Source organism: Gambusia affinis, linkage group LG20 (genome assembly GCF_019740435.1).
Source record: "Gambusia affinis linkage group LG20, SWU_Gaff_1.0, whole genome shotgun sequence".
Lineage (NCBI taxonomy): Eukaryota > Metazoa > Chordata > Actinopteri > Cyprinodontiformes > Poeciliidae > Gambusia > Gambusia affinis.
In genome coordinates, this window is record NC_057887.1 from 18,791,398 (window position 1) to 18,814,151 (window position 22,754).

General features: G+C 37.6%; 2 protein-coding genes across 5 annotated transcripts in view; one reads left to right on the top strand and one right to left on the bottom strand.

Moving 5' to 3' along the window:
* The first annotated feature begins 114 nt into the window (after window positions 1-114).
* On the top strand, window positions 115-20,346 carry vwa2 (von Willebrand factor A domain containing 2). Of its 3 annotated transcripts, none has more exons than XM_044102072.1 (15): window positions 115-268; window positions 4,470-4,643; window positions 6,440-6,501; window positions 9,665-9,739; window positions 10,662-10,795; window positions 12,658-12,767; window positions 13,557-13,754; window positions 14,381-14,514; window positions 14,655-14,784; window positions 15,352-15,407; window positions 15,490-15,597; window positions 16,096-16,677; window positions 17,684-18,235; window positions 18,571-18,693; window positions 19,333-20,346. In XM_044102072.1, the coding sequence occupies exons 2-15, from the start codon at window positions 4,606-4,608 to the stop codon at window positions 19,461-19,463; spliced, it is 2,433 nt and encodes an 810-aa protein (XP_043958007.1). In that variant the 5' UTR covers window positions 115-268; window positions 4,470-4,605; the 3' UTR covers window positions 19,464-20,346. The 3 variants fall into 3 exon arrangements, with proteins under 3 accessions (XP_043958007.1, XP_043958006.1, XP_043958008.1); XM_044102071.1 differs by having other exon boundaries at window positions 4,502-4,643; XM_044102073.1 differs by lacking the exon at window positions 4,470-4,643.
* The window catches only part of afap1l2 (actin filament associated protein 1-like 2), a 59,148-nt gene continuing 56,126 nt past the window's right edge, over window positions 19,733-22,754 (bottom strand). For both annotated transcript variants that reach the window (XM_044102069.1, XM_044102070.1), the window contains 5 exons: window positions 22,466-22,724; window positions 21,483-21,656; window positions 21,205-21,392; window positions 20,911-21,120; window positions 19,733-20,820 (listed from right to left, as the gene is read on the bottom strand). In XM_044102069.1, coding sequence (XP_043958004.1) covers window positions 20,794-20,820; window positions 20,911-21,120; window positions 21,205-21,392; window positions 21,483-21,656; window positions 22,466-22,724 — 858 coding nt within the window. In that variant the 3' untranslated portion in view covers window positions 19,733-20,793. The remainder of the gene's footprint in view (window positions 20,821-20,910; window positions 21,121-21,204; window positions 21,393-21,482; window positions 21,657-22,465; window positions 22,725-22,754) is intronic.

The following is a 22,754-nucleotide window of genomic DNA, read 5'->3' on the forward strand; positions in this document are numbered from 1 at the left end:
ATCACTGGACATTAACTTGACAGACAAAGCAACGCGCTGTTTCGCTTTTACACCCAATTAAAAAACAAAACAAGACAGGGAGTCGGTGCGCGTTTCTTTGGTACGCCCCTTCCCCGGCTTTACGCTGCGGGATGAGAGGACACACGCAGGTACACTGGAGGTGCTCATTAGCAGGAGGTGCAGTTGTTGCTCTTTGAAGCGAAAAAACCCAGTAGCAGCAACGGGGAGAGGAGTTCTGGAAGGGAAGGTGGATACGGCGCAGCGCAAGGTGAGGACACGTTAGCCTGAAACGGAGTAAATTCTGGGGGTGCGTTTGTTTTGATCGCCTGGTAGTCGCGGATAGAATGCCTTGGATTGTAAAGTGCAGCGATGTGTTTCCTGGTACTTTAAAGGGATTGTTCTCAAACTGTGGTACACGGACTGCCATTAGTGGAACTCAAGTATTGACAGCTACGTAGTGGAGGAAAGTGATCACTGATGGCTATTTATGATGTATTCTTTATTTCTCTGGCGTGCAAATTTGGACTTGGATATCAAAACTTCAAAATCAATTGTTTTGCTTGGTAATTGGGCTAAATGCTGTTAGCAATGAAAGCTAACATGATAATTGTTTTTTGTACACAACACAGACACTGCACCAACATGTTCAATAAAAGGATATTTTTTAAAAAAATATTTAGTGAGATTAAAATCAACAAAAAAACAAAGATTTATTGTTTTAATCCCCCAACTTCACCTCTATATGTTCTTTTAAATATCAAACAAGTTGAGATTTATCATAAAAATATCAACTGCATTCTTCAGTCAGTTATGCAGTGACAATGAACACATTTTTCCGGCTTTTCTCATTTTCAACAACAAACTGAAAAACGTCTAATTAGTCTTGTGCCATTTTAAAATGTCTACTAAGGTGAGACTTGAGATTTACTGAGTAGGTTCAAGTTTAACTGCTGCCATTTAAAATCAGGTAATTTTTTTTCAGCTGTAAGTTTCCAATACATGCATCTGTTGTGTGGTCTGCCTTGATTATACCAAAAAATACAATTAAAAACCAAACAAGATCAATCATAAACTGGGCTTCTGTAGAGAGAGGAGCTGATTTGAATTAGGAAGGCAGAATGGCTACTTTAAAAGGAAAATTTAAATTGTTTGTTAAGGTGTTCTCTCGCGATACTGTATCACTTTCCAGCAAAATGGCTTGACGGGGAAGTATTTTGCTGCTAATAAGGTTGCACCCACACCAATCATTTCCCTAATTGTTGAGAACTAACAGTTATCAACAAAAGTAGATTTCCTGCATGTTGGAGACATGTCTTTGCTACAGCACAGCTGAATTAGCAGCTGAATAACCTCCTTGTTATGTTGGAAAATTCTGTAGAGACCTGATTATGAAATATTGTGAGGCAGGAGTGGAGTTGGACATCAGCACAGAACTTGTACGAGAATTGCATAGAAATGTAATTCCATTTCAATTTTGTCCACAAAACAATTCTGCAAAAGTTAATCTTTAAAACTTTACCTTCAAAAGTTTCCCTGTCACCTTTTAGTGACAAGCTAAAAAATATTTAGCAACAGATCGAGTCCAGGGGCTTCTAGCCAATCAAATGATGCCCCTTTGATCACGTGACACTAGTGCGCTGGGATTTACCGGCGGATTGTTGCTGCCGCCGAATTCAAAACAATAACAATAAAAACTCATGCATAATTACACAGAATCAAAACTAAACATCATAAATTGAATGGGTAAAAAAGTTACAAAAATCAAGTTGGTTAGTTGAGTTAACTAGTTGCTGTGGCTTGTCAGCCAAAGTAAACAACCTGTTAACATTTTGGTGCTGACTCCTAACATATGACCCAATTATGACTGACCTGAACCTACAAACCAGAAGGCAAAACCATGAAAATCAGCATCAAACAAAACACCCCAGGCACAGAGGGGGGCAAAATGCATATTTGTGTTTTAATTCTTTAGTTCGACAGCTGGAGTGTAATGACTGCACAAAATCTGCGTTTATTTAGCTAAAATAATTACAATTCATTTAGTTTATTTCCAGGCGATTTTATATTATTTTGTTAATTAATTAAAGCACAATATTCTTTCTATTTCTTGTGTTCTTAAGCAAATTTGCACAATGATTCTGCTTTTCCTCAACAGATCAACTCAACAAATTGAATTTTCTTTGGATTTCATGTGATTTTTCTGCAGCCCTCGATTGGAATATTGTGGTCTTATTTAAAAGATTTCTACACAGACAACTTTTTCATTTGAACACTTTGCATGAATCTATGTTCGATGTGAAGTTATACATATTTTTTTTAACCCTTAGTGAGTTTTCCCTTGGCTCACTGATCCCTCTCTGTGTGTGGTTCCCACCTTGCTTTTGCAACACATTCCTCGGCGTCGGTCTACATTATTATGCTGTGAATTAGAGCTGCACCTTTTAATCAGATGTTGCACTAAACAAAAGAATTTCCACGCTCGTCTTTGTTGTATTAAATGTGGTTATTTCCGCTGAGACATCCCAAAATAATTGAAACTGTTAGGATGTTTCTCAAAGTAACACGCGCCACAAATACAGGTTAGTTGTCTGGATTTTCTATGAAGTCGGTTCAAGAAGTAGCACTTCTTTCTAATTACAGTGTACAGTGTGGAGGCACTTTCCGACTCCAGAGTCGTTTAAAACCGGCTGCACATTCTTGTAGCCCCGCACAAAAGTATTTACACCCTGTGTTGCACCCTGAGTCATTGCTATATTTTCTTGTGATTTTATGTGCTAGACAAGCACAATTGTGCAGAATTTTTAACTGGAAAAAATAATCTGAAAAGTGTTTTTATCCTTAGTCCCCTTTACTCTAATACCTCTAACATTAACCAGTGAAACCACACTGCAAAAACACAAAATCCTAGTATTTTTGCTGTAGTTCCTACTGCAAATATCTTGAAATACACTTGAAATAAGTAACATTTTTCAGCAAGATATAGGAGCTTATAGTAAGTAAATAATTCCTCAATATTGATAAAATAGCATCAGATTCACTGGTAGTCTTTTTTTACTTATAACATGGGAAAATGTCTTGTCATAAGTGAAGTAATATGCCAGAAGAACTAGTCATTTTTAAAAACAATTAGGGAATGATTTACTTAAAAGAAGCATATATATTTTTGTTACGACTGGCTCAAGGCCATAACAAAAACGGGAGACCATGCAGTGGTTAAAGTGCTTAACAAAGAATATTTATTAACAAAAACAACAATGGATTGTGAATGTCTGTATCAGTGGTGTAATGCAAATGCTTGGATGTGGTGTGTGTGAGTGCATATGGAAGTGTTGAAGTGCAAAAACAAACTCAAATGTGCAGAAGGAGGGGAGCTGAGGCCTGGCACCAAAACACAACAAGAGCCAAGCGGCAGAGTGGACGCTGAAGGCGAACCAGAAGGTGGAGACGGCCAGGTTTAAATGATCTGTGCTCCAAATGAACTAATCAGCAGCACCTGTAAAGGGGAGGAGCACAAAGACAGACAACAAGGCACCTACAACTCAGCCCATAAGGCCCAGGGCCGTAACAATTTTGTTGAAAAGTTATTCATAAGTTAGTTTTGTCTTATTTCAAGTAGAAATAGACAAAAAATACATGGTAAGATTTTGTGTTTTTGCAGTTCAATTCCTTCTTGAAATTACCTCATTAGTACTTACTAGTATTTATTAGCATACTGTGCAATGTTGGAAGGTCAGATGAAACAATCAAATCCCCACGGTGAAACAAGGTGGTGGCAGCATTATGCATTACAATCATAAATCTTCTTAACTTTTCTTTATATAAAAGTTAAAACAATATAGTTACTCTTCTTTTTGTTTATCTTTCAGGTGAAATCCAAATCTTTAAAAACTATATGGCTGTAATCTAACTTAAAATGTGAAAATGTTCATAGTGGTTAGTATTACAGTAGATTTGTTGTTTAGAATCTTTTTTGTTTCCATAAAGCTTTTGACAATCTGATAAAATGGTTAAAAACAATTATTGGAAATCACTCATGTCTTTGAATACTTTACTCGGAAGCATTTCAGTGATCTTGTGACGTTTACAGACAAAAACGACACTAGAAAGAATAACTGGCTGTGCTTAGAAAGCAGAATTAAAAGTACGGACAACAACTTTTTTCCCCTTCCTGATTGGATTACAAAGGTTAAGCAAAAAGTTAACTGAGCTCACAACCCGACCTCATAACTTCATCTATCATCTGTCAGCGTTGTTTACTTTGTGGTCGTTGTTGGCCACACATTAAGGTTTGAGGAGCTGCAGATAAGGTCTGATTAACTCTGGCTGCTGATAAGTTTGGGCCATAATATCCTGGCTGCCACTCAGCTGAACACACAGAGGTAGGCAAAGAGGACAGACGTGCCAGGGAGGCCCTCTGTGTGTGTTTGTGTGTGTGTGTGTTTCTGAGACAGAGATAGAATTGTGTGCAGGACTTTAAGAGGAGACTCGGTGTCTCTGATAGAGATCTGCAGAGCGGACGTGGCGACGGCTAGCCGAGAAGACCAGAGACGATAAGCATCATCACTGGACCTGGACGCACCGTGGAACACTCTCTGCTACGACCTGATGACAAGAGATTTCATTTCTCCCCACTGGGGAAGCAGTTTAAGACATGCATGCTTACAATGGGAGGCAGACAGCCACACACACAGTACACACACCTGTCTTAAAAGTTGGCAGCTTCTTCACAAGCATTCCTCTGGATCCCTCTACCATCCATCAGTTCACCAAATTAACCTATTCAGCTCTATTTCAATAAAAAAGGGAAGTTCTCCTAAATGTAATATGTTCATGTTATATTTTAATCAGATATAATCCATCAAGTCTGGGGAAAATGTTTAATAGTGCAAACCCATATTAGAAAATAAAAGACTAAAATCTACCGTGAGTTGGAATAGTTGTAAAAATTTTTTCACTTTCCACCAACTTTAATGTGTTTTATTGGAATTAAATGTGAAAGTCCAACAAGTAGTATTAGTGAAAGAAACAAGCAATAAACTAAAACAGTGGTGTTAAATACAGACTTTTTTGTATGTCTCTACCAGTTATGAATATGTTCAGAGTGAATTTCTATATATATATATATGTATTATTCTTATTTTTAATTTTTATATTACTCAGACTCAGTCAGATTGGACGGAGAAAATCTTTTCAAGTGTAAACGGTGTGGTGATGCATTCCCTGTTACTCAGATACCCTTAAATATAATCCAGTGCCACCGACTACATTTAGAAGTCACATAATTAGCAAATAGTAGGCCTGGAATATTTCACAACATTGCAGTAAACAATATCAATTTGTGATGAACTGAATTTTTTGAGTGCCAAAACTAAAATGCCTTAGAAGGTAAGAGGGTAAAGTTATTTATGGCTTAAACAAGTTCTTCAATAAATATTAGTTGTTAAGATGTAAATAGAATCTTCTATAATAGCTTCATTATTTAGGGTTTGTAAGAAACCCAAAGCAAAAAGACATTAACACTGTTGATTTTAGTGTTCATTAATTCCAAGTCATATTATATATTCTTATAAAGATATTGTGGCGATGCAGTAAAAGATATTTGTAGTAGACAGTAGTAAAATTGTATTTTTAATAAGTAGCATTAGTTGTGCACTTTGTAAAATTAACATTTCTGAAAGAGAATTGCAGCAGATTGACTTTCTACATCGTACATTACTGACTCCTAGGAGATAAGCACAAATGCATTTCACTTTTTTCCCCCCATATTTTCATTTAAAAAGAAAAATTAAATTCTTGCATTTTCAATTCACATCTGTGACCTACATTTTTTTCTGTCTAAAAAAACAAATAAATACACTCAATGTATCACAATGTGAAAAAGGTCAAGGATACTTCTGCAAGGCTCTGTTACACTAACTCACCTGTTTCACACAAATTCCTCAGAACTCCTTCCCCCAAGCTTATCAGATTCAACATACTTCCTGCTTTAAGGCCTAGTCAAAGCAATTTCATATGCTTACTCTTGTTTTTTAGAGGATGAAAGGTTGTAAAAAGTCAGCTTTGCGTGCTGAAATTGTTTTTCCACACATGAAGGGAGATGTAATGATTTGGTTTATTTTGCTCAAACGTTTTGTTGAAAAAGTCATGCTAATAGCACTGTAATGGCTTCATACTAATATAAATATATTAGTATGTCAGCGGAAGAACTTTAAAAAAAATACAATTACCATTAAAGTAGGCTTTTAAAATATTCACAAATGTGTTCATTGATACTTGCTGCTGTAACTTTGTTATTTATGTCAGAGCAGAAATACAGCAAAAACATTTCTTTTGTAAAATGTTTATTTTTCTGTCTAAAAAACAGAAAAATAAACATTATTTTTGTCATTATGCATTTTCTTGCTGACATCTAAGTGTGTTTTCTTGTTTGTGATTGCAGGTGTCCCAACATGTACCGCGATATGTGCGCTGTCCTTCTGTTCATTTTGCTGCTCCTTCAAGGTTGGTTGATGGATTATATTGTTTTACATTTTATTATTGTTTGGTATCTTAATGGAGGAACAGTTTGCATCATGGACGTCACTTTCTGCAACTTCATGATGTGTATTTGGCCCAAATAGTGGAATTGTAAGAAGTGTTTGAATTTGGATGATTTTCATCAAATCATAAAAGAAGTGCATATGTACAAAACCAATTTATTCTGATACCACTAAATAAAGTCTAGCACAACAATGTCCTTTCTCATTAAATCACCCAATTAGTAAATATAATCATGTTGGAGCATAGTAAGGAACAAACAGCATCATGAAGACCAAGGAAAAAACAAAGTAGTTCAGGAATAAAGTTTTATACTGGGATAGTTATACAACAAAATCATTAAAGACTGCATCACATTTCACACGATTTCGTGCACTTTTATTGTTTTTTGATAAAAAACAGTCAGTTTTCTTTGTTGTTAGCTAGTGTGCTACCTTTACCTTCCCTCAAGTGAGCAACATTTTTGATATCTAGATGTGAAAAGAAGTTCTAGAAATGACAAAGCAACATTTTGCCTCATCTTCGTAGCTCCTTTTCAGTCAGAAGTATTGGTATTTGCCTGAGGGAAAAGGAGGGATTTAGAGGTAAATATAATCTTGAAGTTGTTTTCAAAAATGACAGCTTTAGCAGCAGGTATAGAATTTATGATGGGTCATTTGAAGACTTTGAGCTTTTCAAAACCAGACTGTTTCACCCTGTTCTGTGAGTCTGCTGTCAACATATTGCAGAAATAAATCAGAACTAGAAAATGTGATGTAGGACACAGGTGTATTTGTTAAGGTAAAACTCTAGAGCAAAAAGTTCCCAGACGTGGAATTAATGTGAAATCCACTGCAATTATTTCTGCAGACATTAAAGACACAAGAGGACCTACGGTGAACAGACAAGCTTTTTGTTCTGAGCTTTGAGGCCTCACTGACCGTGGAAAAACTGCCCGCTGCGGCCCCTAAGCTTTCACTTTGAATGATGTTGGAATCGGGGTCAGTGTGGTGAAGAGGTCGGAGCAGTGCTGCCGGTTTGCAGGTGGTGCTTCCCTCTAATGACAGCTGGCTCTTTTAGCCACCTGAACCGATGGTTTACGGCATTTTAGGAAGACGAATGTCATGGACAGTGTAGTCAGACGTTATTTTTGTCATCATGACTGTTATATATAATGTGTTTTATTTCCTTTTACCACGAGCCGGTATCTCAGTAACAGTCCTTTTTATTAGTTCCTTACTTTTTCTGCTGTTGGATCTTTGTCTTTGTTCATTGTTCTGGCTTTTGGGCTTTTCTCCAAGTCATCCCTGTTATTCAGGCTGTTTTTTTAGACTTCCTGTTTTCAGCCACGCTTTGGTTTCTGTTTGATTGTTTTGAGTTTGATTAGTTTTTCACCTGTATACCCTTAAGAAACAAAATTTTATGGCAGTTTATGGGCAAATATCACTCAATACAAAAAGCAACATGCAGCTCTGGAAAACCTTACAAGCCCACTGCATTGAATCCCATTGAAAACCTCCTGGTTATTCCACCAAACATTGATTTCTGGACTCTTCCTGAATTTAAACGTTTGTTGTTTCTAAGTGAATATGAACTTCATTTCAGGTCTGAAAGCACTGCAACTTTTTCATTGTTTTGACTATTTCTCATTTTCTGCTAATAAATACTAAATTTTTGCTTGGGATTTCGGAGACATGTTTTCAGTAGTTCATAGAATAAAAGAACAATGTTAATTTTACTCAGACATATACCTATAAAGAGTAAAATCAGAAAAAAGTATTGATAATTTTGAAGTGGTCTCTTATTTTTTTCCAGAGCTGTATTTCCATATTGGAGATTTAGAATTTATGTTTACATAACATAAATTCTGTAAGAAACTGTATCAACTAGTAGTTAAGTTAAGGTTATCCTTAAAATTTACCCCTCTTGTATATTTCCCCTCATTTCGCCCCCTAGTTGATGTTGAACCTTTAAGCATGTTTTATGTTTCCTTTTCTTTCATCTTTTTAATCATTATATGCAGCACAAGTTACTGAACAGAGACATATAGCCGCAAGCTTTACAAGCAAAAGTTTTATAATTGATTTAGAAAAACTGTTAAGAAAATGCAGTCATATTTTCTGTGCTCTTTAGTTGGTAGAAGGAAACTAAGACATGTTTGCTGTAAATCACAGGCTCTGCATCCAGCCTCTCCTACAGGCTTTACATGTTAATGAATGGAGCGAAACAATGGTCTTCTTTACTTGTCCATATAAATTTATTTCAGCTTCAAGGTCGAAGCGTGTGCATTTTTGGAGCGTCCGTCGTGTGGAGGTGTTTCGAGCGTCAAATGCAGCGCGATTTGAACCCTTTGGAGGGCTTTGAGCATTTCACGCATCGAGCCTGTCCTACTCGTCTGACACGCCACATAGACTTTGAATGTAAAGTCAAAACGTGTTTTTAGCGTCAGGCGCGTTTGGTGTGAACACACCACTAAAATATGTTCATAAAACTGAGCTGCATATTTCATCCATCCATCGTCTGAACACCCTTCTTCTCTAATGGGGTCGGAAGGGTTGCTGGTGAGAGGCAGGGCACACCCTGGACAGGGCGCCAGTCTGTCGCAGGGCAACACAGAGACATACAAGACAAACAACCATGTGCACACACACTCACACCTAAGGAGAATTTAGAGAGCCCAATTAACCTGACAATCATGTTTTTGGACTGTGGGAGGAAGCCGGAGAACCCGGAGAGAACCCACCATGCACAGGGAGAACATGCAAACTCCATGCAGAAAGACCCCGGCCGGGAATCGAACCCAGGACCTTCTTGCTGCAAGGCAACAGCTCTACCAACTGCGCTACTATGCAGCCCCTGCATATTTCAGAAGTGTGCTAAATAAATTTTTACTCAATTAAACAAAAAAGAAGAATTTGGGTTTTTCTGATTTTGTATTTCATTCCTCTCATAATCTGTGTCAGATTTATCTTGAGGAACTTTGTCCAAAATACCTCAAAAAGTTGACACAAAAACTCCAAGATAATGTTTTTGTGTCACCATTTTGGGAAAATGGTGGTTCAGACACAAATATCTAATGAGTTTTAATTCTATATTACATGTTCAAAAGAAATTTTGATTTTTATCCTTACCTTCATGTCCCTCCCAGTCACACAGGCGGCCTCTGTGCAGGAGATCCAGACCAGCCAAGAGAACATAGCAAAAATCAACTCAGCAGCAGAAAGTGAGTATTTAATGCTGTAAAAATATGTAAAAATATGGTGAATGTAAAACTTTTAAATGTAGAAAACAAAAAGTGGAGGTTGAGCTGAATGGCATCCAACTAAAATATACAAAACCTCCTTTATAGAGAGGTTGGAAAGTTTTGAACATGCAAGAATAATACCAAAACTTCATCTTAAATTCAAAAGTAAGCAACAAGTTAAAAAATACAGAAAGAGGCATTCAGATGAGAAAGGGCTGTTTTCATCACTATGTGACATTTGACTATAGTTTAAATCAAATGTCACAAACATCTTAACATGAATTAGGATCCTTTCTTGTTATTGTGCATTTAGAGAAAACGCCCAATAACAGGTTTAGTAGATAAATGGGATTGCAGCAAGTGATCAGATTTATGTTTGTGTCAAAAACAGGGCACGTAATTACTCCTTCTACTCCATTGTTCAGGTGAAGGTGTAAATCTTCATAAGAAAATACTTTTAAACCCAATCTTGACACTTTTATCTGTCAACAAATAAAAATAATTCAGTCAGTTTTTCTGACTTTTGTGCTGCTATTTGTTTTATTCAATAAATAAGCTGATTTGGGCCACTATAAACATAATTTGTAAATTTTTAACAAAATAAAAATAAGAGTGTGTTACTTTGTAAAATCTACTAGAAAATACTTTTTGTGAATTAAATTTAGCATTGAAAGCTCTGATCATATTTGCTTGACCGTCATTACGATTAACTCTATTTATTTTTATAATTAAAACTACTGAAACATGTGAAACTCTATTCAAAAGTGGATTTAATGAGAGAAAAATGTCCCAATGACCTCGATGTTCCGGCTTACTGGACCGTGAAACGAACACCAAGTTGATTTAATGCAGGAATGTCTACATAGAAACTATTTCTGTGTGTTTTTGTGTTCCTGGGAAGTGATGCAGTGCTCAGCAGTCATAGACATCCTCTTTCTCATGGATGGATCCTACAGCATCGGGAAGGGCACCTTCGAGAGGGCCAAGCATTACGCAGTCAAGCTTTGTGAAGCCCTAAACATTGCTTCAAATAAGGTTTGTTTCCCATCAAAACATTGTTTTCTTCCTCATGCTCTACTAAAGTCTTTCAGACAAACAATACTTCAAAATTAAAAAGGGTGGCAAACAAAAACAATACTTCAAAATAAAAATGGTTGGAAAACAAAATCAATACTTCAAAAATAAAAAAGGTTGTAAAACAAAATCAATACTTCAAAATAAAAAAGGTGGAAAATAAAATCAATGCTTCAAAATAAAATTTTGCCGAAAACACACCTTTAAGCATGTTGATTTTGAAAAACATCACAGCATTTCTTCAAATCTTCATTGTAGAAAGACCATGTATGTTTTTCTAATATTGACAAAGACACAAGAATTTGTGTGGCTGGTTAGCTCAGTTGGTTGGAGTGTGGTACTCATAAAGCCAAGGTCATGGGTTCAATCCCCACATTGGCCAATGGACTCATGAAGTGTTTCATGAAGTAAGCTCTTCAAAATAGCATGAGGCTTTAAATTAAGCCACATTTAATGGTCATTTTGAAAAACTTTTGCATTTCAAAACTTTTATCAAGATCATGTAAGTTTTTCTAACATTGACGAAGACACAAGATTATGTGTGGCTGATTAGCTCAGTTGGTTGGAGCGTGGTACTCATAAAGCCAAGGTCATGGGTTCGATTCCTACACTGGCCAGCTCAAATATAAAGTTTTAATAAAATCAACTCTTCAAAATAGCAGGAGGGTGTATATTTAACCATTATGCACATTGATTTTGAAAAACAAGAGTATTAGCTCCTTACTCAACTCTTCATTGTAATAAGATCATGCAAGTTTTTTAAATCCATGGAAACTCAACATTATGAGTAGCATTGTACTTAGGAAAACTTTGTCCAGCTGATTTTAGCTCAGCTGGACAGGTGTGGCGCTGACAACGCTAAGGTAAGTGGTTCAATTCCCTTACTGGTCAATGGAAATCTAAAGTCTTTCAGACAAACAATACTTCAAAATTAAAAAGGGTGGCAAACAAAATCAATACTTCAAAATAAAAATGGCTGTAAAACAAAATCAATACTTCAAAAATAAAAAAGGTTGTAAAACAAAATCAATACTTCAAAATAAAAAAAGGTGGAAAATAAAATCAATACTTCAAAATAAAATTTTGCTGGAAAATACACCTTTAAGCATGTTGATTTTGAAAAACATTACAGCATTTCTTCAAATCTTCATTGTAGAAAGACCATGTACGTTTTTCTAATATTGACGAAGACATGAGATTATGTGTGGCTGTTTAGCTCAGTTGGTTGGAGCGTGGTACTCATAAAGCCAAGGTCATGGGTTCGATCCCCACATTGGCCAATGGAATCATGAAGTGTTTCATGAAGTCAACTCTTCAAAATAGCATGAGGCTTTAAATTTAACCACATTTAATGGTCATTTTGAAAAACTTTTGCATTTCAATACTTTTGTCAAGATCATGTAAGTTTTTCTAACATTGACGAAGACACAAGATTATGTGTGGCTGGTTAGCTCAGTTGGTTGGAGCGTGGTACTCATAAAGCCAAGGTCATGGGTTCGATTCCTACACTGGCCAGCTCAAATATAAAGTTTTAATAAAATCAACTCTTCAAAATAGCAGGAGGCTGTATATTTAACCATTATGCACATTGATTTTGAAAAACAGGAGTATTAGCTCCTTACTCAACTCTTCATTGTAATAAGATCATGCAAGTTTTTTAAATCCATGGAAACTCAACATTATGAGTAGCATTGTACTTAGGAAAACTTTGTCCAGCTGATGTTAGCTCAGCTGGACAGGTGTGGCGCTGATAACGCTAAGGTAAGTGGTTCAATTCCCTTACTGGTCGATGGTAAGCTACATCAATATCCCTTTCTTTGCAGGTGCGAGTTGGTTTGATTCAGTTTGGCTCCATTCCTCGCCTTGAGTTTTCTTTGGACTCATTCTCCACCAAGCAGGAGCTGAAGAAGCACTTAAAGAAGATTTCATACAGGTGTGGGAAAACTTCTGGTTTGCCTTTGTTCCTTCCCTAGAAGCAAAGACAGCAGCTGAGTTGGAGGAAATAAGAAAGAGTCCTCACTCTGTTCTCTTTTGTGGCAAGCAGCCTCACATTCATTTGGTATTTTTCAATTATAAAAGTATTTTTGTCAAAAAAAACCCCAAACAATCTATGTTCTGGTATCTGAACCTCCTGGTTCCTGATGAGACATATTCACAATATTGGGTGTGAATATGTGTGGACATAAGACTGACATCATACTATCAGGAACATGAAGGAGTCTTTGTAAATGTTTACGACTGTTGTTATTAAGTCTCATAAATAGTAACACTTAATGCAAAGTTGCATTAAAAGTTGCATTAAAAGCCTATTAAGTGTAAACTTTGCATTAAAAATGTCCTTATTTAACAAATGACACTTCCTGACAACAGTCCTAAACATTGATGAAGACTTCATACATTTTTTTGGCATATTGCGCCACTGAGGGCGGCAGCACTCTGTGCATTTATTGAGATTTTTTTTCAAACATTCATTCCTGCTTTCTGGAAGAATATTGCTATTTTTTGTTTTGTGGACATCTGTTCCTTCTTGTTTTGGATTCTGTGTGGTTGGACATATTTTGTTATGATGTGTAACCATGGCAACAGGGTGGCTTACAGCAGGGAGCAGCCGATCCACTTGGGAAGAACTGAATTTATTTAATTTTCCCTTCAGGGAATAAACAAGTATTTTTGAATTTGAATTTAAACTTGATTAATCCTGTTTTAACCGTTCTCTTCTCAGAGGAGGCGGCACCCAGACAGGCCTGGCTCTGAAATACGTCCTGAAGAAAGGTTTTCCGGGCGGCCGTAACTCCTCCAGCGTCCCGCGCGTCGCCATCCTTCTGTCCGATGGCCGGTCTCAGGGCAGTGTGGTCCAGGCCGCTGCTCAGCTGAAACGGACCGGCGTGGTTTTGTTTGCCGTCGGTTTGCGGTACCCAAAGTGAGGATGATGATTATTTATTCATTTCGGTCATTTTTAACCTTTCCACACACAAGTAAAAAAGAAAAACACACTCTGCTGAAAAAAATAAAATCATGAAAAAAGAAAAAAAAACTACAAGATAAACTAATAGAGAAATAAACAATATTTAATTTCTGTCCAAGAAAAGAGCACAAAGTGCAGATCAGAAAAAAGTGTAGAATCTTTCCTGTATATTTTTCTAATTTTTTATGAGTTTGTCTGTAGAAAAACTCATAAAAGAAAACATAATCAAACCTTCATGTATTTGTTAAGCAGATAATTTTTATGGTTTTACTTATTTAAATAGTGAAAAACAAAGATCTAACTCCTCACAACACACCTAAACAATTGTACTTCTCGTTACTAGTTTTTTAAACAAACCTTTCTCTCTTAACTACAAGTTTTTCTTTAATATTAAATCACTTCTGTATTCGCCTTGGAAAGAGTTTGCAGTAACCTTTGCACACGATCATAAAGTTTTATGTGGTGTAAAAAATTTTGACTAGTTGGAGAAAGATAATCTGCGAAATAGTAAAGACACTTTCAAGGACATGTGGTAATTTACGATGAAGTTTCAAACCCAGCTAACTCAGTTTGTTTTGCAGATGGGAAGAATTACACACACTTGCCAGTGAGCCAGTGGAAAGTCATGTCTTCTTGGCCGATCATTTCCATGATGCCGTTAACGGCCTGTCCACATCGCTGAGCATGCTCTCTTTCTGCAGCGCTACACCGGCAGGTGGGAGTCGTTTTCCGATTATAAATCTTTACAGACCTTTTCCTTCATTTGCTTAGGTTTGAAGTGTCGGCGCGCTTCCTCCCTTTCATCAACCGATCCTCTGTGTTTCGCCTTTCGTCGTGTCTCGTCTTGTCCTGCAGGCTGTCAGGCTGAGTCCTTCCCCTGTGAAAGGAAGACGCTGGAGACGGTGAAAGAGCTGCAGGGGAATTTCATGTGCTGGAAAGGCTCTAGAGGATATGGCCCGTACACGTCTCTCTGCCCGTTCTACAGGTCAGTCAGCATGAAAACTATTTTCACTCATAAAAATGATTTAAAAAAAACTGTTTGATTTTGTTGTTGAAAACTGTAATTATAAGCTTGAAAACTATTTCTGGCTATTCCTTAAAATTTCAACAAATGTAATCCGTTGGAACAAAAAGGAGAAATTATTTAAGCAGTTTTACAAATAAAAATCTTGGAAGCATAGTTTGTGTTTCTATTCAGCCTTTTATTATTATGGCACTATTTAATAAAATCCATTATAACTAATTGCTTTTGAAGCGTAAGGTAAAGTTCACAACAGGATTTTCTCACACCGTCCTCTTCAAGAGCTTGCTTTGGGAAAACAGTGTCTTTAGTCAGAGGCTTCTTCAAATTCACTGCAACACAGACTGCTACAAGAGATCTATCTACAATAACTCAGAAGAATTTGACTTAATATGAGTAACAATGAATTGAGTTGAATTGAATTAATTCAAAAGTCAAAGTTCTTTTTTTCTCAGTGGCTCTATCCTTCTTCCGTGGAAATCTTCTGCTTTGTTAACTAACGTTAGTGAACAACCATCATGTGTTTCGCAGGTACAGCAAAGTTTACAGGAGACACCAGACCGTCTGCCACAGGACTGTTTGTTCAGGTGAATTTATCCTCTCCCTCCTTTGCCTCCTGCTGCCTTTTTTTCTCCTTAATGGTGCTGACCTTCTCCTCATCATCACAAGATCCCTGCGACTCTCAGCCCTGTCTCAACGGGGGAACCTGTGTATCACAAGGTCTGGAGCTCTACCACTGTGTGTGTCCACCTGGCTATGGATCAGACCCTCACTGTGGTCAGTAAAATCCTGAGTCTTTTGTTATCAAACTAATGTAACCATAAATCCATAGAGGTGGGTAAAGTACCCCACAATTGTACTCAAGTTAGAGTAACACTACGTCAACATATTTTTACTCAAGAAAAAGTAAAAAGTAGGCAATATTTGGTAAAAATTTTTTAAAATTACTCAATCTAATGAACAAAAATATAAAGTTAAGTGGAAATTTTGGTATTTTAAGGGTGAAAATAACAATAATTTATGTATCAAAAAAATAACAAAATCAGGGAAATGAATTTTTTTCAAAATCAGTTTCTTTCAATAATAAAAAAAATAAAAATAAAACTTTTACAAAAACTGGAGAATTTTTGGTTAAAACATGTTTTTGTTTTTCATTCAGTGGGTAGAAAATCTAGAAATTTTACTCAACTAATTAAATTACTCAAGTAAAAGTGAAAAGAAAAAAAAAGTTACTCAAATAAAAGTAGTTACTTCTGAACTCTGATGCTTCCTCAGCTCCTGCTTTGTCCTTGGATTGCTCCATTGATTTGCTTTTCCTGCTGGAAGGCTCTGCGGCGCTCACTTTAGAGGGCTTCCTTCGTCTCAAATCCTTCTTAAAGCGCTTCCTTCAGACCGTCATCGGCTCCGACACCCCCAGTAAAGTCGGCCTGGCTGTGTTCGGTGGGGAGACCAGAGTGGAAGCCCAGGTTGGGAGATTTAAAGGAAACACGAGGAATCTCCTGAAGGCTGTGGACGCTCTGCAACCACCTGGTGGTTTGACCCTGACGGGCCAGGCGCTCCGACATGTGACCCGTCACGGCTTTGTAAGCGAGCCGGTGTTCGCCGACGTCTCAGATGACCTCCCCCGCGTGGTGGTGCTGCTCGCCGCCACACCTGCTGCCGATGACGTGGTGGAGGCCTCAAAATATGCGCGAGACAGAGAGATCTTCTTGATCGGGGTCGGACCGGAAAGACTGAAGGCGGAGCTGAATAATATCACAGGAAATCCTCAGAGAACTCTAACGTACTCGTTGCCGGACAGGCTCGTCGGGAAGATACCGGAGCTGAAGGCCAAGATCTGCAGCGTGGACACGCAAGGTAAACGCTGTCCAGATGGAATCTGTTACTAACTCAGACATTTCACAGCAATTTATTGACACTCCTGGTAAAGATGTCCAAAAAGACTAAATGTGTTGTATTTTTTATTTTTTTGAAAATGTAGAAACTTAACTTTTATTTATTAAACTTTTATTAAAAATATGTGTTTTTTTTAACTTATTTCTTTAAAACTGTCATCATGTCATGACAGTGTGGAATGAAACAAATAATATGTCAAAAAATGTTCCTCTGCATTCTCCAATGCTAACTACAGAAATACATGACATGGTCAGAAAACACCAATCAGAGCCTGGAAGAGTCTCGGCATTGTCAATCATGTCTCAGCATTGTTAATCAGGCTTCGGTACACGCTGCTCACACCCTCAACCTTGCTCTCTGCAATGCTTCAGGTTATCCCTGACATCACAGCATGCCACAAATGCTAAGCTAGTTAAGTTGTTTCTCTGCCATTAACACATTTAGCAGTGTGTACATGAGCCTGATTGGCAGCGCTAACACCTTCCTCCTGACTTTGATTGGTTGTATCTGACTGGGAGTGGTGCTTTTCTACATGGCAGTAGTTGCTCTAAAAGGAGGTGGAGGAGCTTGATTTTTTTTTTCAGATTTTCTGGACACCCTTCTGCCGATAAACAGTGCGAAATATGCAAAAAAAAATTAAATAAAATAATTTCTTTTTTTGTAAGATACATTATGCAGCTTTAAGTCCAGATAAAATCAGTGTTATTAAACTCAAACATTTGAAAGCAACCTCAACATTGTTTCATATGTTTCACTGCTGGTAGACATATACCTAAACATATATATTTTTAATGTAGTGACACTGAAAATGCGGCGGCATTGATTTAATGTTTAATCTATTAAATCCACTTTAATTGATTCCATCTTACAAACAGTTTTGTGTTCACTCGAGTCTCCCTTTAGTTTTCCTTTTCTATGCATGTATGCATGTTTATATTAAATACTCTCCTTTTTTTTTTCTTTTCAGGATGTCTGGGTCATGCGGCAGACCTGGTGTTCGCCCTGGATGCCTCAGTTGGAGTCGGCCGTGAGAACTTTGCCACGCTGCAGGACTTTGTGCGAAGCATCTCTGTCCAGTTTGACGTAAACCGCGACGTGGCCCAGGTCGCCCTGGTCGCCTACAACCGCAGAGCCACCACCGTTTTTGGCCTGGACGCGCACGAGTCCGGCTCCGCCATCCTAAAGGCCGTGGGGGAAGCCAGCTACATGGGGGGCGGGGTGTCGACCGGCGCGGCGTTGCTCCACATCTACTCCAAACTCCTGACTGTAGCCAACGGCGCCAGGCCGGGCGTCAACAAGGCCGTGGTGGTGGTGACCGACGGCTCGGGTGGGGACGATGCCGTCGTCCCGGCTCAGAAGATAAGAAACAGCGGAGTTTCGGTTTTTGTGGTCGGCATTGGAGACATGCAGAGAGACAAACTGTTGATGATCGCAGGTTCCGAGGAGTACATGATTTCTGTACCAAGTTATGAGGATCTCAAGTACTTTGAGGACGTGCTGGTTCAGATGGTGTGCTCAGGTAAAAATACTGAAAACCATTTGTTCACCTTAAGCTGCTAAACAAATATGATACAATCACTTTTATTGAATTTTGCATGATTAAGTCTTATTTCTATAAAGCTCAGAGCCTGATGTAGCTCTCTCAAAACAGAAAACAGAAATGTTTGTGATTATGGACACAATAAAAAATTGTCAATTTAGCAGCTTTTCTGTAAATTCTTATGCAAAATATGTATATAATATCTACAACAGGTTTGAAACTATACCTATTTTTCCTTATTTTCCACCTAAAAATGCCAAGTTACTTGCTTTGATGATCTGCTTGCATGAAAATAGATGTTTTGTTTTTATCAGAGGTGAGAAAACCTGTGAACCTGTGCAAACCAAACCCGTGCATGCATGATGGCATCTGCACCCTCTCAGGAGCCAGCTTCAGGTGCCAGTGCCACGGCTATGAAGGGCCACACTGCGAAAGACGTAAGTGCTGCTAACACTGCAAAAAAAAATAAAATAAAAAAAATACAACTAAATCTTACCAAGTATTTTTGATCCAGTTTCTAATGCAAATATTTTAGTACACTTGAAATAAGACAAAAACAAGTAAGGAGCTTGTTTTTAGTTAATATTCCGTTTAAATTTGTTTAAAAAGTACAAGTTCCCAATTATTTCACTAAAACATGGAAAAAAAAGTTCTTATCAGTGAAATGATCTTTTTGTGGAATTAATACTTTAAAAAAAATCAGTATTGAGGAATTATTGACTTAAATGAAGCTATTGAAAAGTTACTTGTAAGTTAGTTAGGTCTTATTTCAAGTGTACTATTTGTACTAGAAACGAGAAAAAATAGTGGGAAAGATTTTATGTTTTTGCAGTGAATGAACTCCTTAATTATTTCTCAGATTCTTCAACTTTTTTTTTAATGCTTTTTGGGCAATATAATATAGGAGTGAGCAGAGTTTGGAAGCGGTGGTGTTACGTGCAAAGGGTCAATACTCGTCTGGAAATGGAAAATACTTCAAATTCCTGACTCCTCCAGATTACATTTGCTTTGAAGCTAAAACTTTTGGCCATTACTGCAGATATCAAGACCTGTTCTGCGCTTTTCTTTCTTTTCAGGAAGCGGTAAAAACTCATCCAGAGGGGATGTTCCAAAACCTGCGGGTCTGAGGAAGAAGAGCAGACAGAGGAAGAGCCACCAGGATCTCCTGCGTCCTTATAGACTTCACTTCCGGAGACGCGCTGCCTGACAACACAAATAATACAGGAACAAAAAACAAACAAACACACGAACACTTCAAAACCAGGGATGTTTTTGGAGTACAGGAAAACCTGATGTTTATTTTTTTAGTATTTAATGTTGGACCTTCTACGTTTGTAAAGTTTTTTTTTTTTATTTCTATATATGCTGACTGAGTAATAATTGTGCTGCCTGTTTAAAAATATAATCTCTGTTAATAACATCATCTTTGTCCAGATTTTGTTCCTAATTCCTAACCCCAAAATGTTTCTCTACTAACACAATCTAATTATGGCTGGATAAGTATAAATAACCACTTCTTTTATAACTGTTAAACATTTAAATATGGTTGGTTTTCTGGCACAGACCTGGCTTATGAGGATGGTCCACAAAGTGTCAGCAGGGTTCTGGTCACAGCTTCTGGGCAGCCATTAAGAAAAGGTGATGTACAAGTTTGTACCCCACATTTCTGTCTATTTTCCCTAACAATTAGTTTAGTAATTGACTATTCTGACGATTAATCGAATAAAAAAATTTACATTATACAAATTTTATTTAACCACTTACGCCTTTTTTATACAACACTAGAAGATGCAAATAAATAAATAATTTAAGTCAATTTTTAACTAAAAAAATAAACATTTTATTGCCTAAAATGCAGTAATGTAACATTTCTTCTGTGAATTTGACCCAGGTGAAGCTAAAACTATACCACTGGAGGATATTCAAGCACTTGACAGAATATTGATCTGAATATGTTGTTTTACAGCAAATGGGAACATTATTTAAAGAAACGGAAGAGCTTTTAAAAAATAAAATGCAACAGTAATTGTGTGAGACAAACTGTATCTACTTTTTGTCAAACAAAATTGAAAATATAACATTAAAAACAAGGAGTGTGGGCTTTTTTTTTTCCAAGACGTTTTTTTATTTGAATAAAAAGTGCAGTTTTAGCTAGCAATACAAGCCAAAAGGCTGAATAAATGGTGTACATCTATTTACATCTTGGCTACCAGCATACATGAACCAAGCTACAGTCTAAATTTTACACAATAGACAATTTAGTAAAGGGATTTTTTTTTTCCTGTTTAAAATATTTAGTGGTTTTAAAATGTGCTGCACTCTTGTTTCTGCAACACTGGCCTTAATGGAGTTACTTAAATTTGCTCCTTTGAAAATAAAACAAATGGGAAAAGTCATGTTATTAAGGGAATCCAGTGGCGTTAAAGAAGTTTTCAGCATGTGCTTCGGTCTCCTGGCCTTTTTAAAGTCTCGGGAAGAAATCAGGAGGTTTAATTCCAAATGGTTGTAATATTTGTGCAGATTCAAGAAGTTTCCATTTAAGTGGTGGATTTTTTCTCCCATTCCTATAAAAGGAAGAAGAAAATTCAACTTTAGCTCAAAATACGGACTTAATTAAAGCTGTAGCTTCAGCATTTGTTGTAGTCCAGTCTCACCTTGGCTTTCTGCAGGACGTTTCCTTTTGTGGCGATGATGGAAGTGGGCCTGTTTTTAAGAGCCGAGGCAGAGTTTACAGGACAATCTGCATTCACGCTGTTGTTGGAGGGCTGGAAAGATGAGGAAGATGATGATGGTAACGGTGATGCTGCTTGTGTTGATGTTGATAATGATGATATTTGTGGATGAGGCAGGGTTGCAGCTTTAGTCTAAAAGACAAAAATGATGGAGAAAGTGTTGAATTCATGCACCAAACTGATGAGCCCTGGGTACTTAGAGCGGCCAAAGCTCACTGCTGGGGAGTCCTGGAGGCTGCTGTCCAGTGTGGTTCCCAGTGTGAAAGGTCCCGATTCCACCTTCTTCAGACTCTCCTTCACTTCTACCAGGCGCAGCTCCACCTCCACCCTGCGGCGCTCCGCCTCCCGACATGCTTCCTCCTTCTGCTTCAGACAGGCCTCCAGCTGAGCTTGCTGCTTAGGATCTGAACACACCAGACGTCTGGCTGTCAAAAAACCTTCACAGAAAACCTCACAACAGAGACGAGTGACGGTAACAAAGCATTGAGCTGTACCCTGGCAAGTGCTCAGCTCCTCCTTTGTTTCCCTCTTTTCCTTCTTCAGGTTGGCCAGGCTGCTCCTCACCTCCTCCCTCTCCTTCTCCAGCTGATCACGCTCATCTATGTAGCGCAGCAGGTCTGCCTCGGTGCGGTTCTTGCCCAGTTTGATCTCAACGGCACTGGAACTCCCTGAGAATAAAACATCGGTATTTGTTGGCAATATCACAACTAAGAAGAAAAGCGAATCCTTGTAATTGTTTCCTGTAACAGTGGAAATATTTCAAGCTACTTTCGGGATTTGTTTGGCAGGTGGATCATTCCGGGCGATCTTCAAAAAGTTTTTACTTTATGTGGAACCTTTGCTGGTCACAATAACAAATTTTTCCAGAAGTTATTGCGATAAACGATAATATTGTTGTTTTGAGACCATTTTAAATAATATAATGGTAATAGCGTAATGATAATGCAAGAACATATTCTAAAAGATTAGTAAACTTTAAATTCTAATTAACTGGAACTGGAAGACATTTTAAATATCCAAAATAAATAAACAAAACAACAAATTTAATTAATTTTGAAGTCTTGGTAAACAAAATTATTCTTCAAAACAAGGGTGAGTTGTTTTGAAGAATAAAAGCACCAAACTGAAGACTTTTATCATCCAGATAAGCAATAAATCATGCCAATGGAAATTATTGAGTTTGTTTTAATTTATCAGGCGATTTGCGCCTCCAGTCATTTTTATGTTGAATATAGTGAAAAACTGCAAATTATATTGACCTGGTAAATTTAATCAGCTTTTAGTTCTATTTAAAAAAGAATAAGACAAAAAAAACCCTCTGAAAAATAATGATTTCAGTGTTTGGATTATAGCGCCTGCAGCTGTAATGGGTGAATCTTTCCACCAGATGGAGCCATTCCACATCGCTCAGGAACACAAGGCGACCATTTCTGCCTCAGTACCACTTCTAAATCTTGATGTCATTGTTAGAACTTACCTATGGTGTAAGCCTTTGGCCGTGCTGGTTGTGGGCTGTGAGGGAGCCCACTTGGACTCTTTTGTGCTCCAGGCAAACTGAAGGCTTGTGGGATGCCCAGGCTGCTCCTCTTTGACGTCTCCTGGCTTTGAGTCTTGACAGGCTGAGGTTGTGAGGGACTCCGTGATCGCTGCTGTTCTGCTTTGCTGGAGGAGAACCCTGAATTTGGCCCATTTAGCACAGGGCTGGAATCTGGCTCAGTACGGTTTGTTGAAGTGGGCTGGAAATTAAAGCATGGATTGATTTAATC

Bases quoted from the DNA above. Each gene is read 5' to 3' on its own strand.
- vwa2 (XM_044102072.1), top strand. From the start codon at position 4,606: ATGACAAGAGATTTCATTTCTCCCCACTGGGGAAGCAG. The intron at 14,515-14,654 runs GTGGGAGTCGTT...CTTGTCCTGCAG, and splicing joins CTGCAGCGCTACACCGGCAG to GCTGTCAGGCTGAGTCCTTC. The intron at 15,408-15,489 runs GTGAATTTATCC...CATCATCACAAG, and splicing joins CCACAGGACTGTTTGTTCAG to ATCCCTGCGACTCTCAGCCC.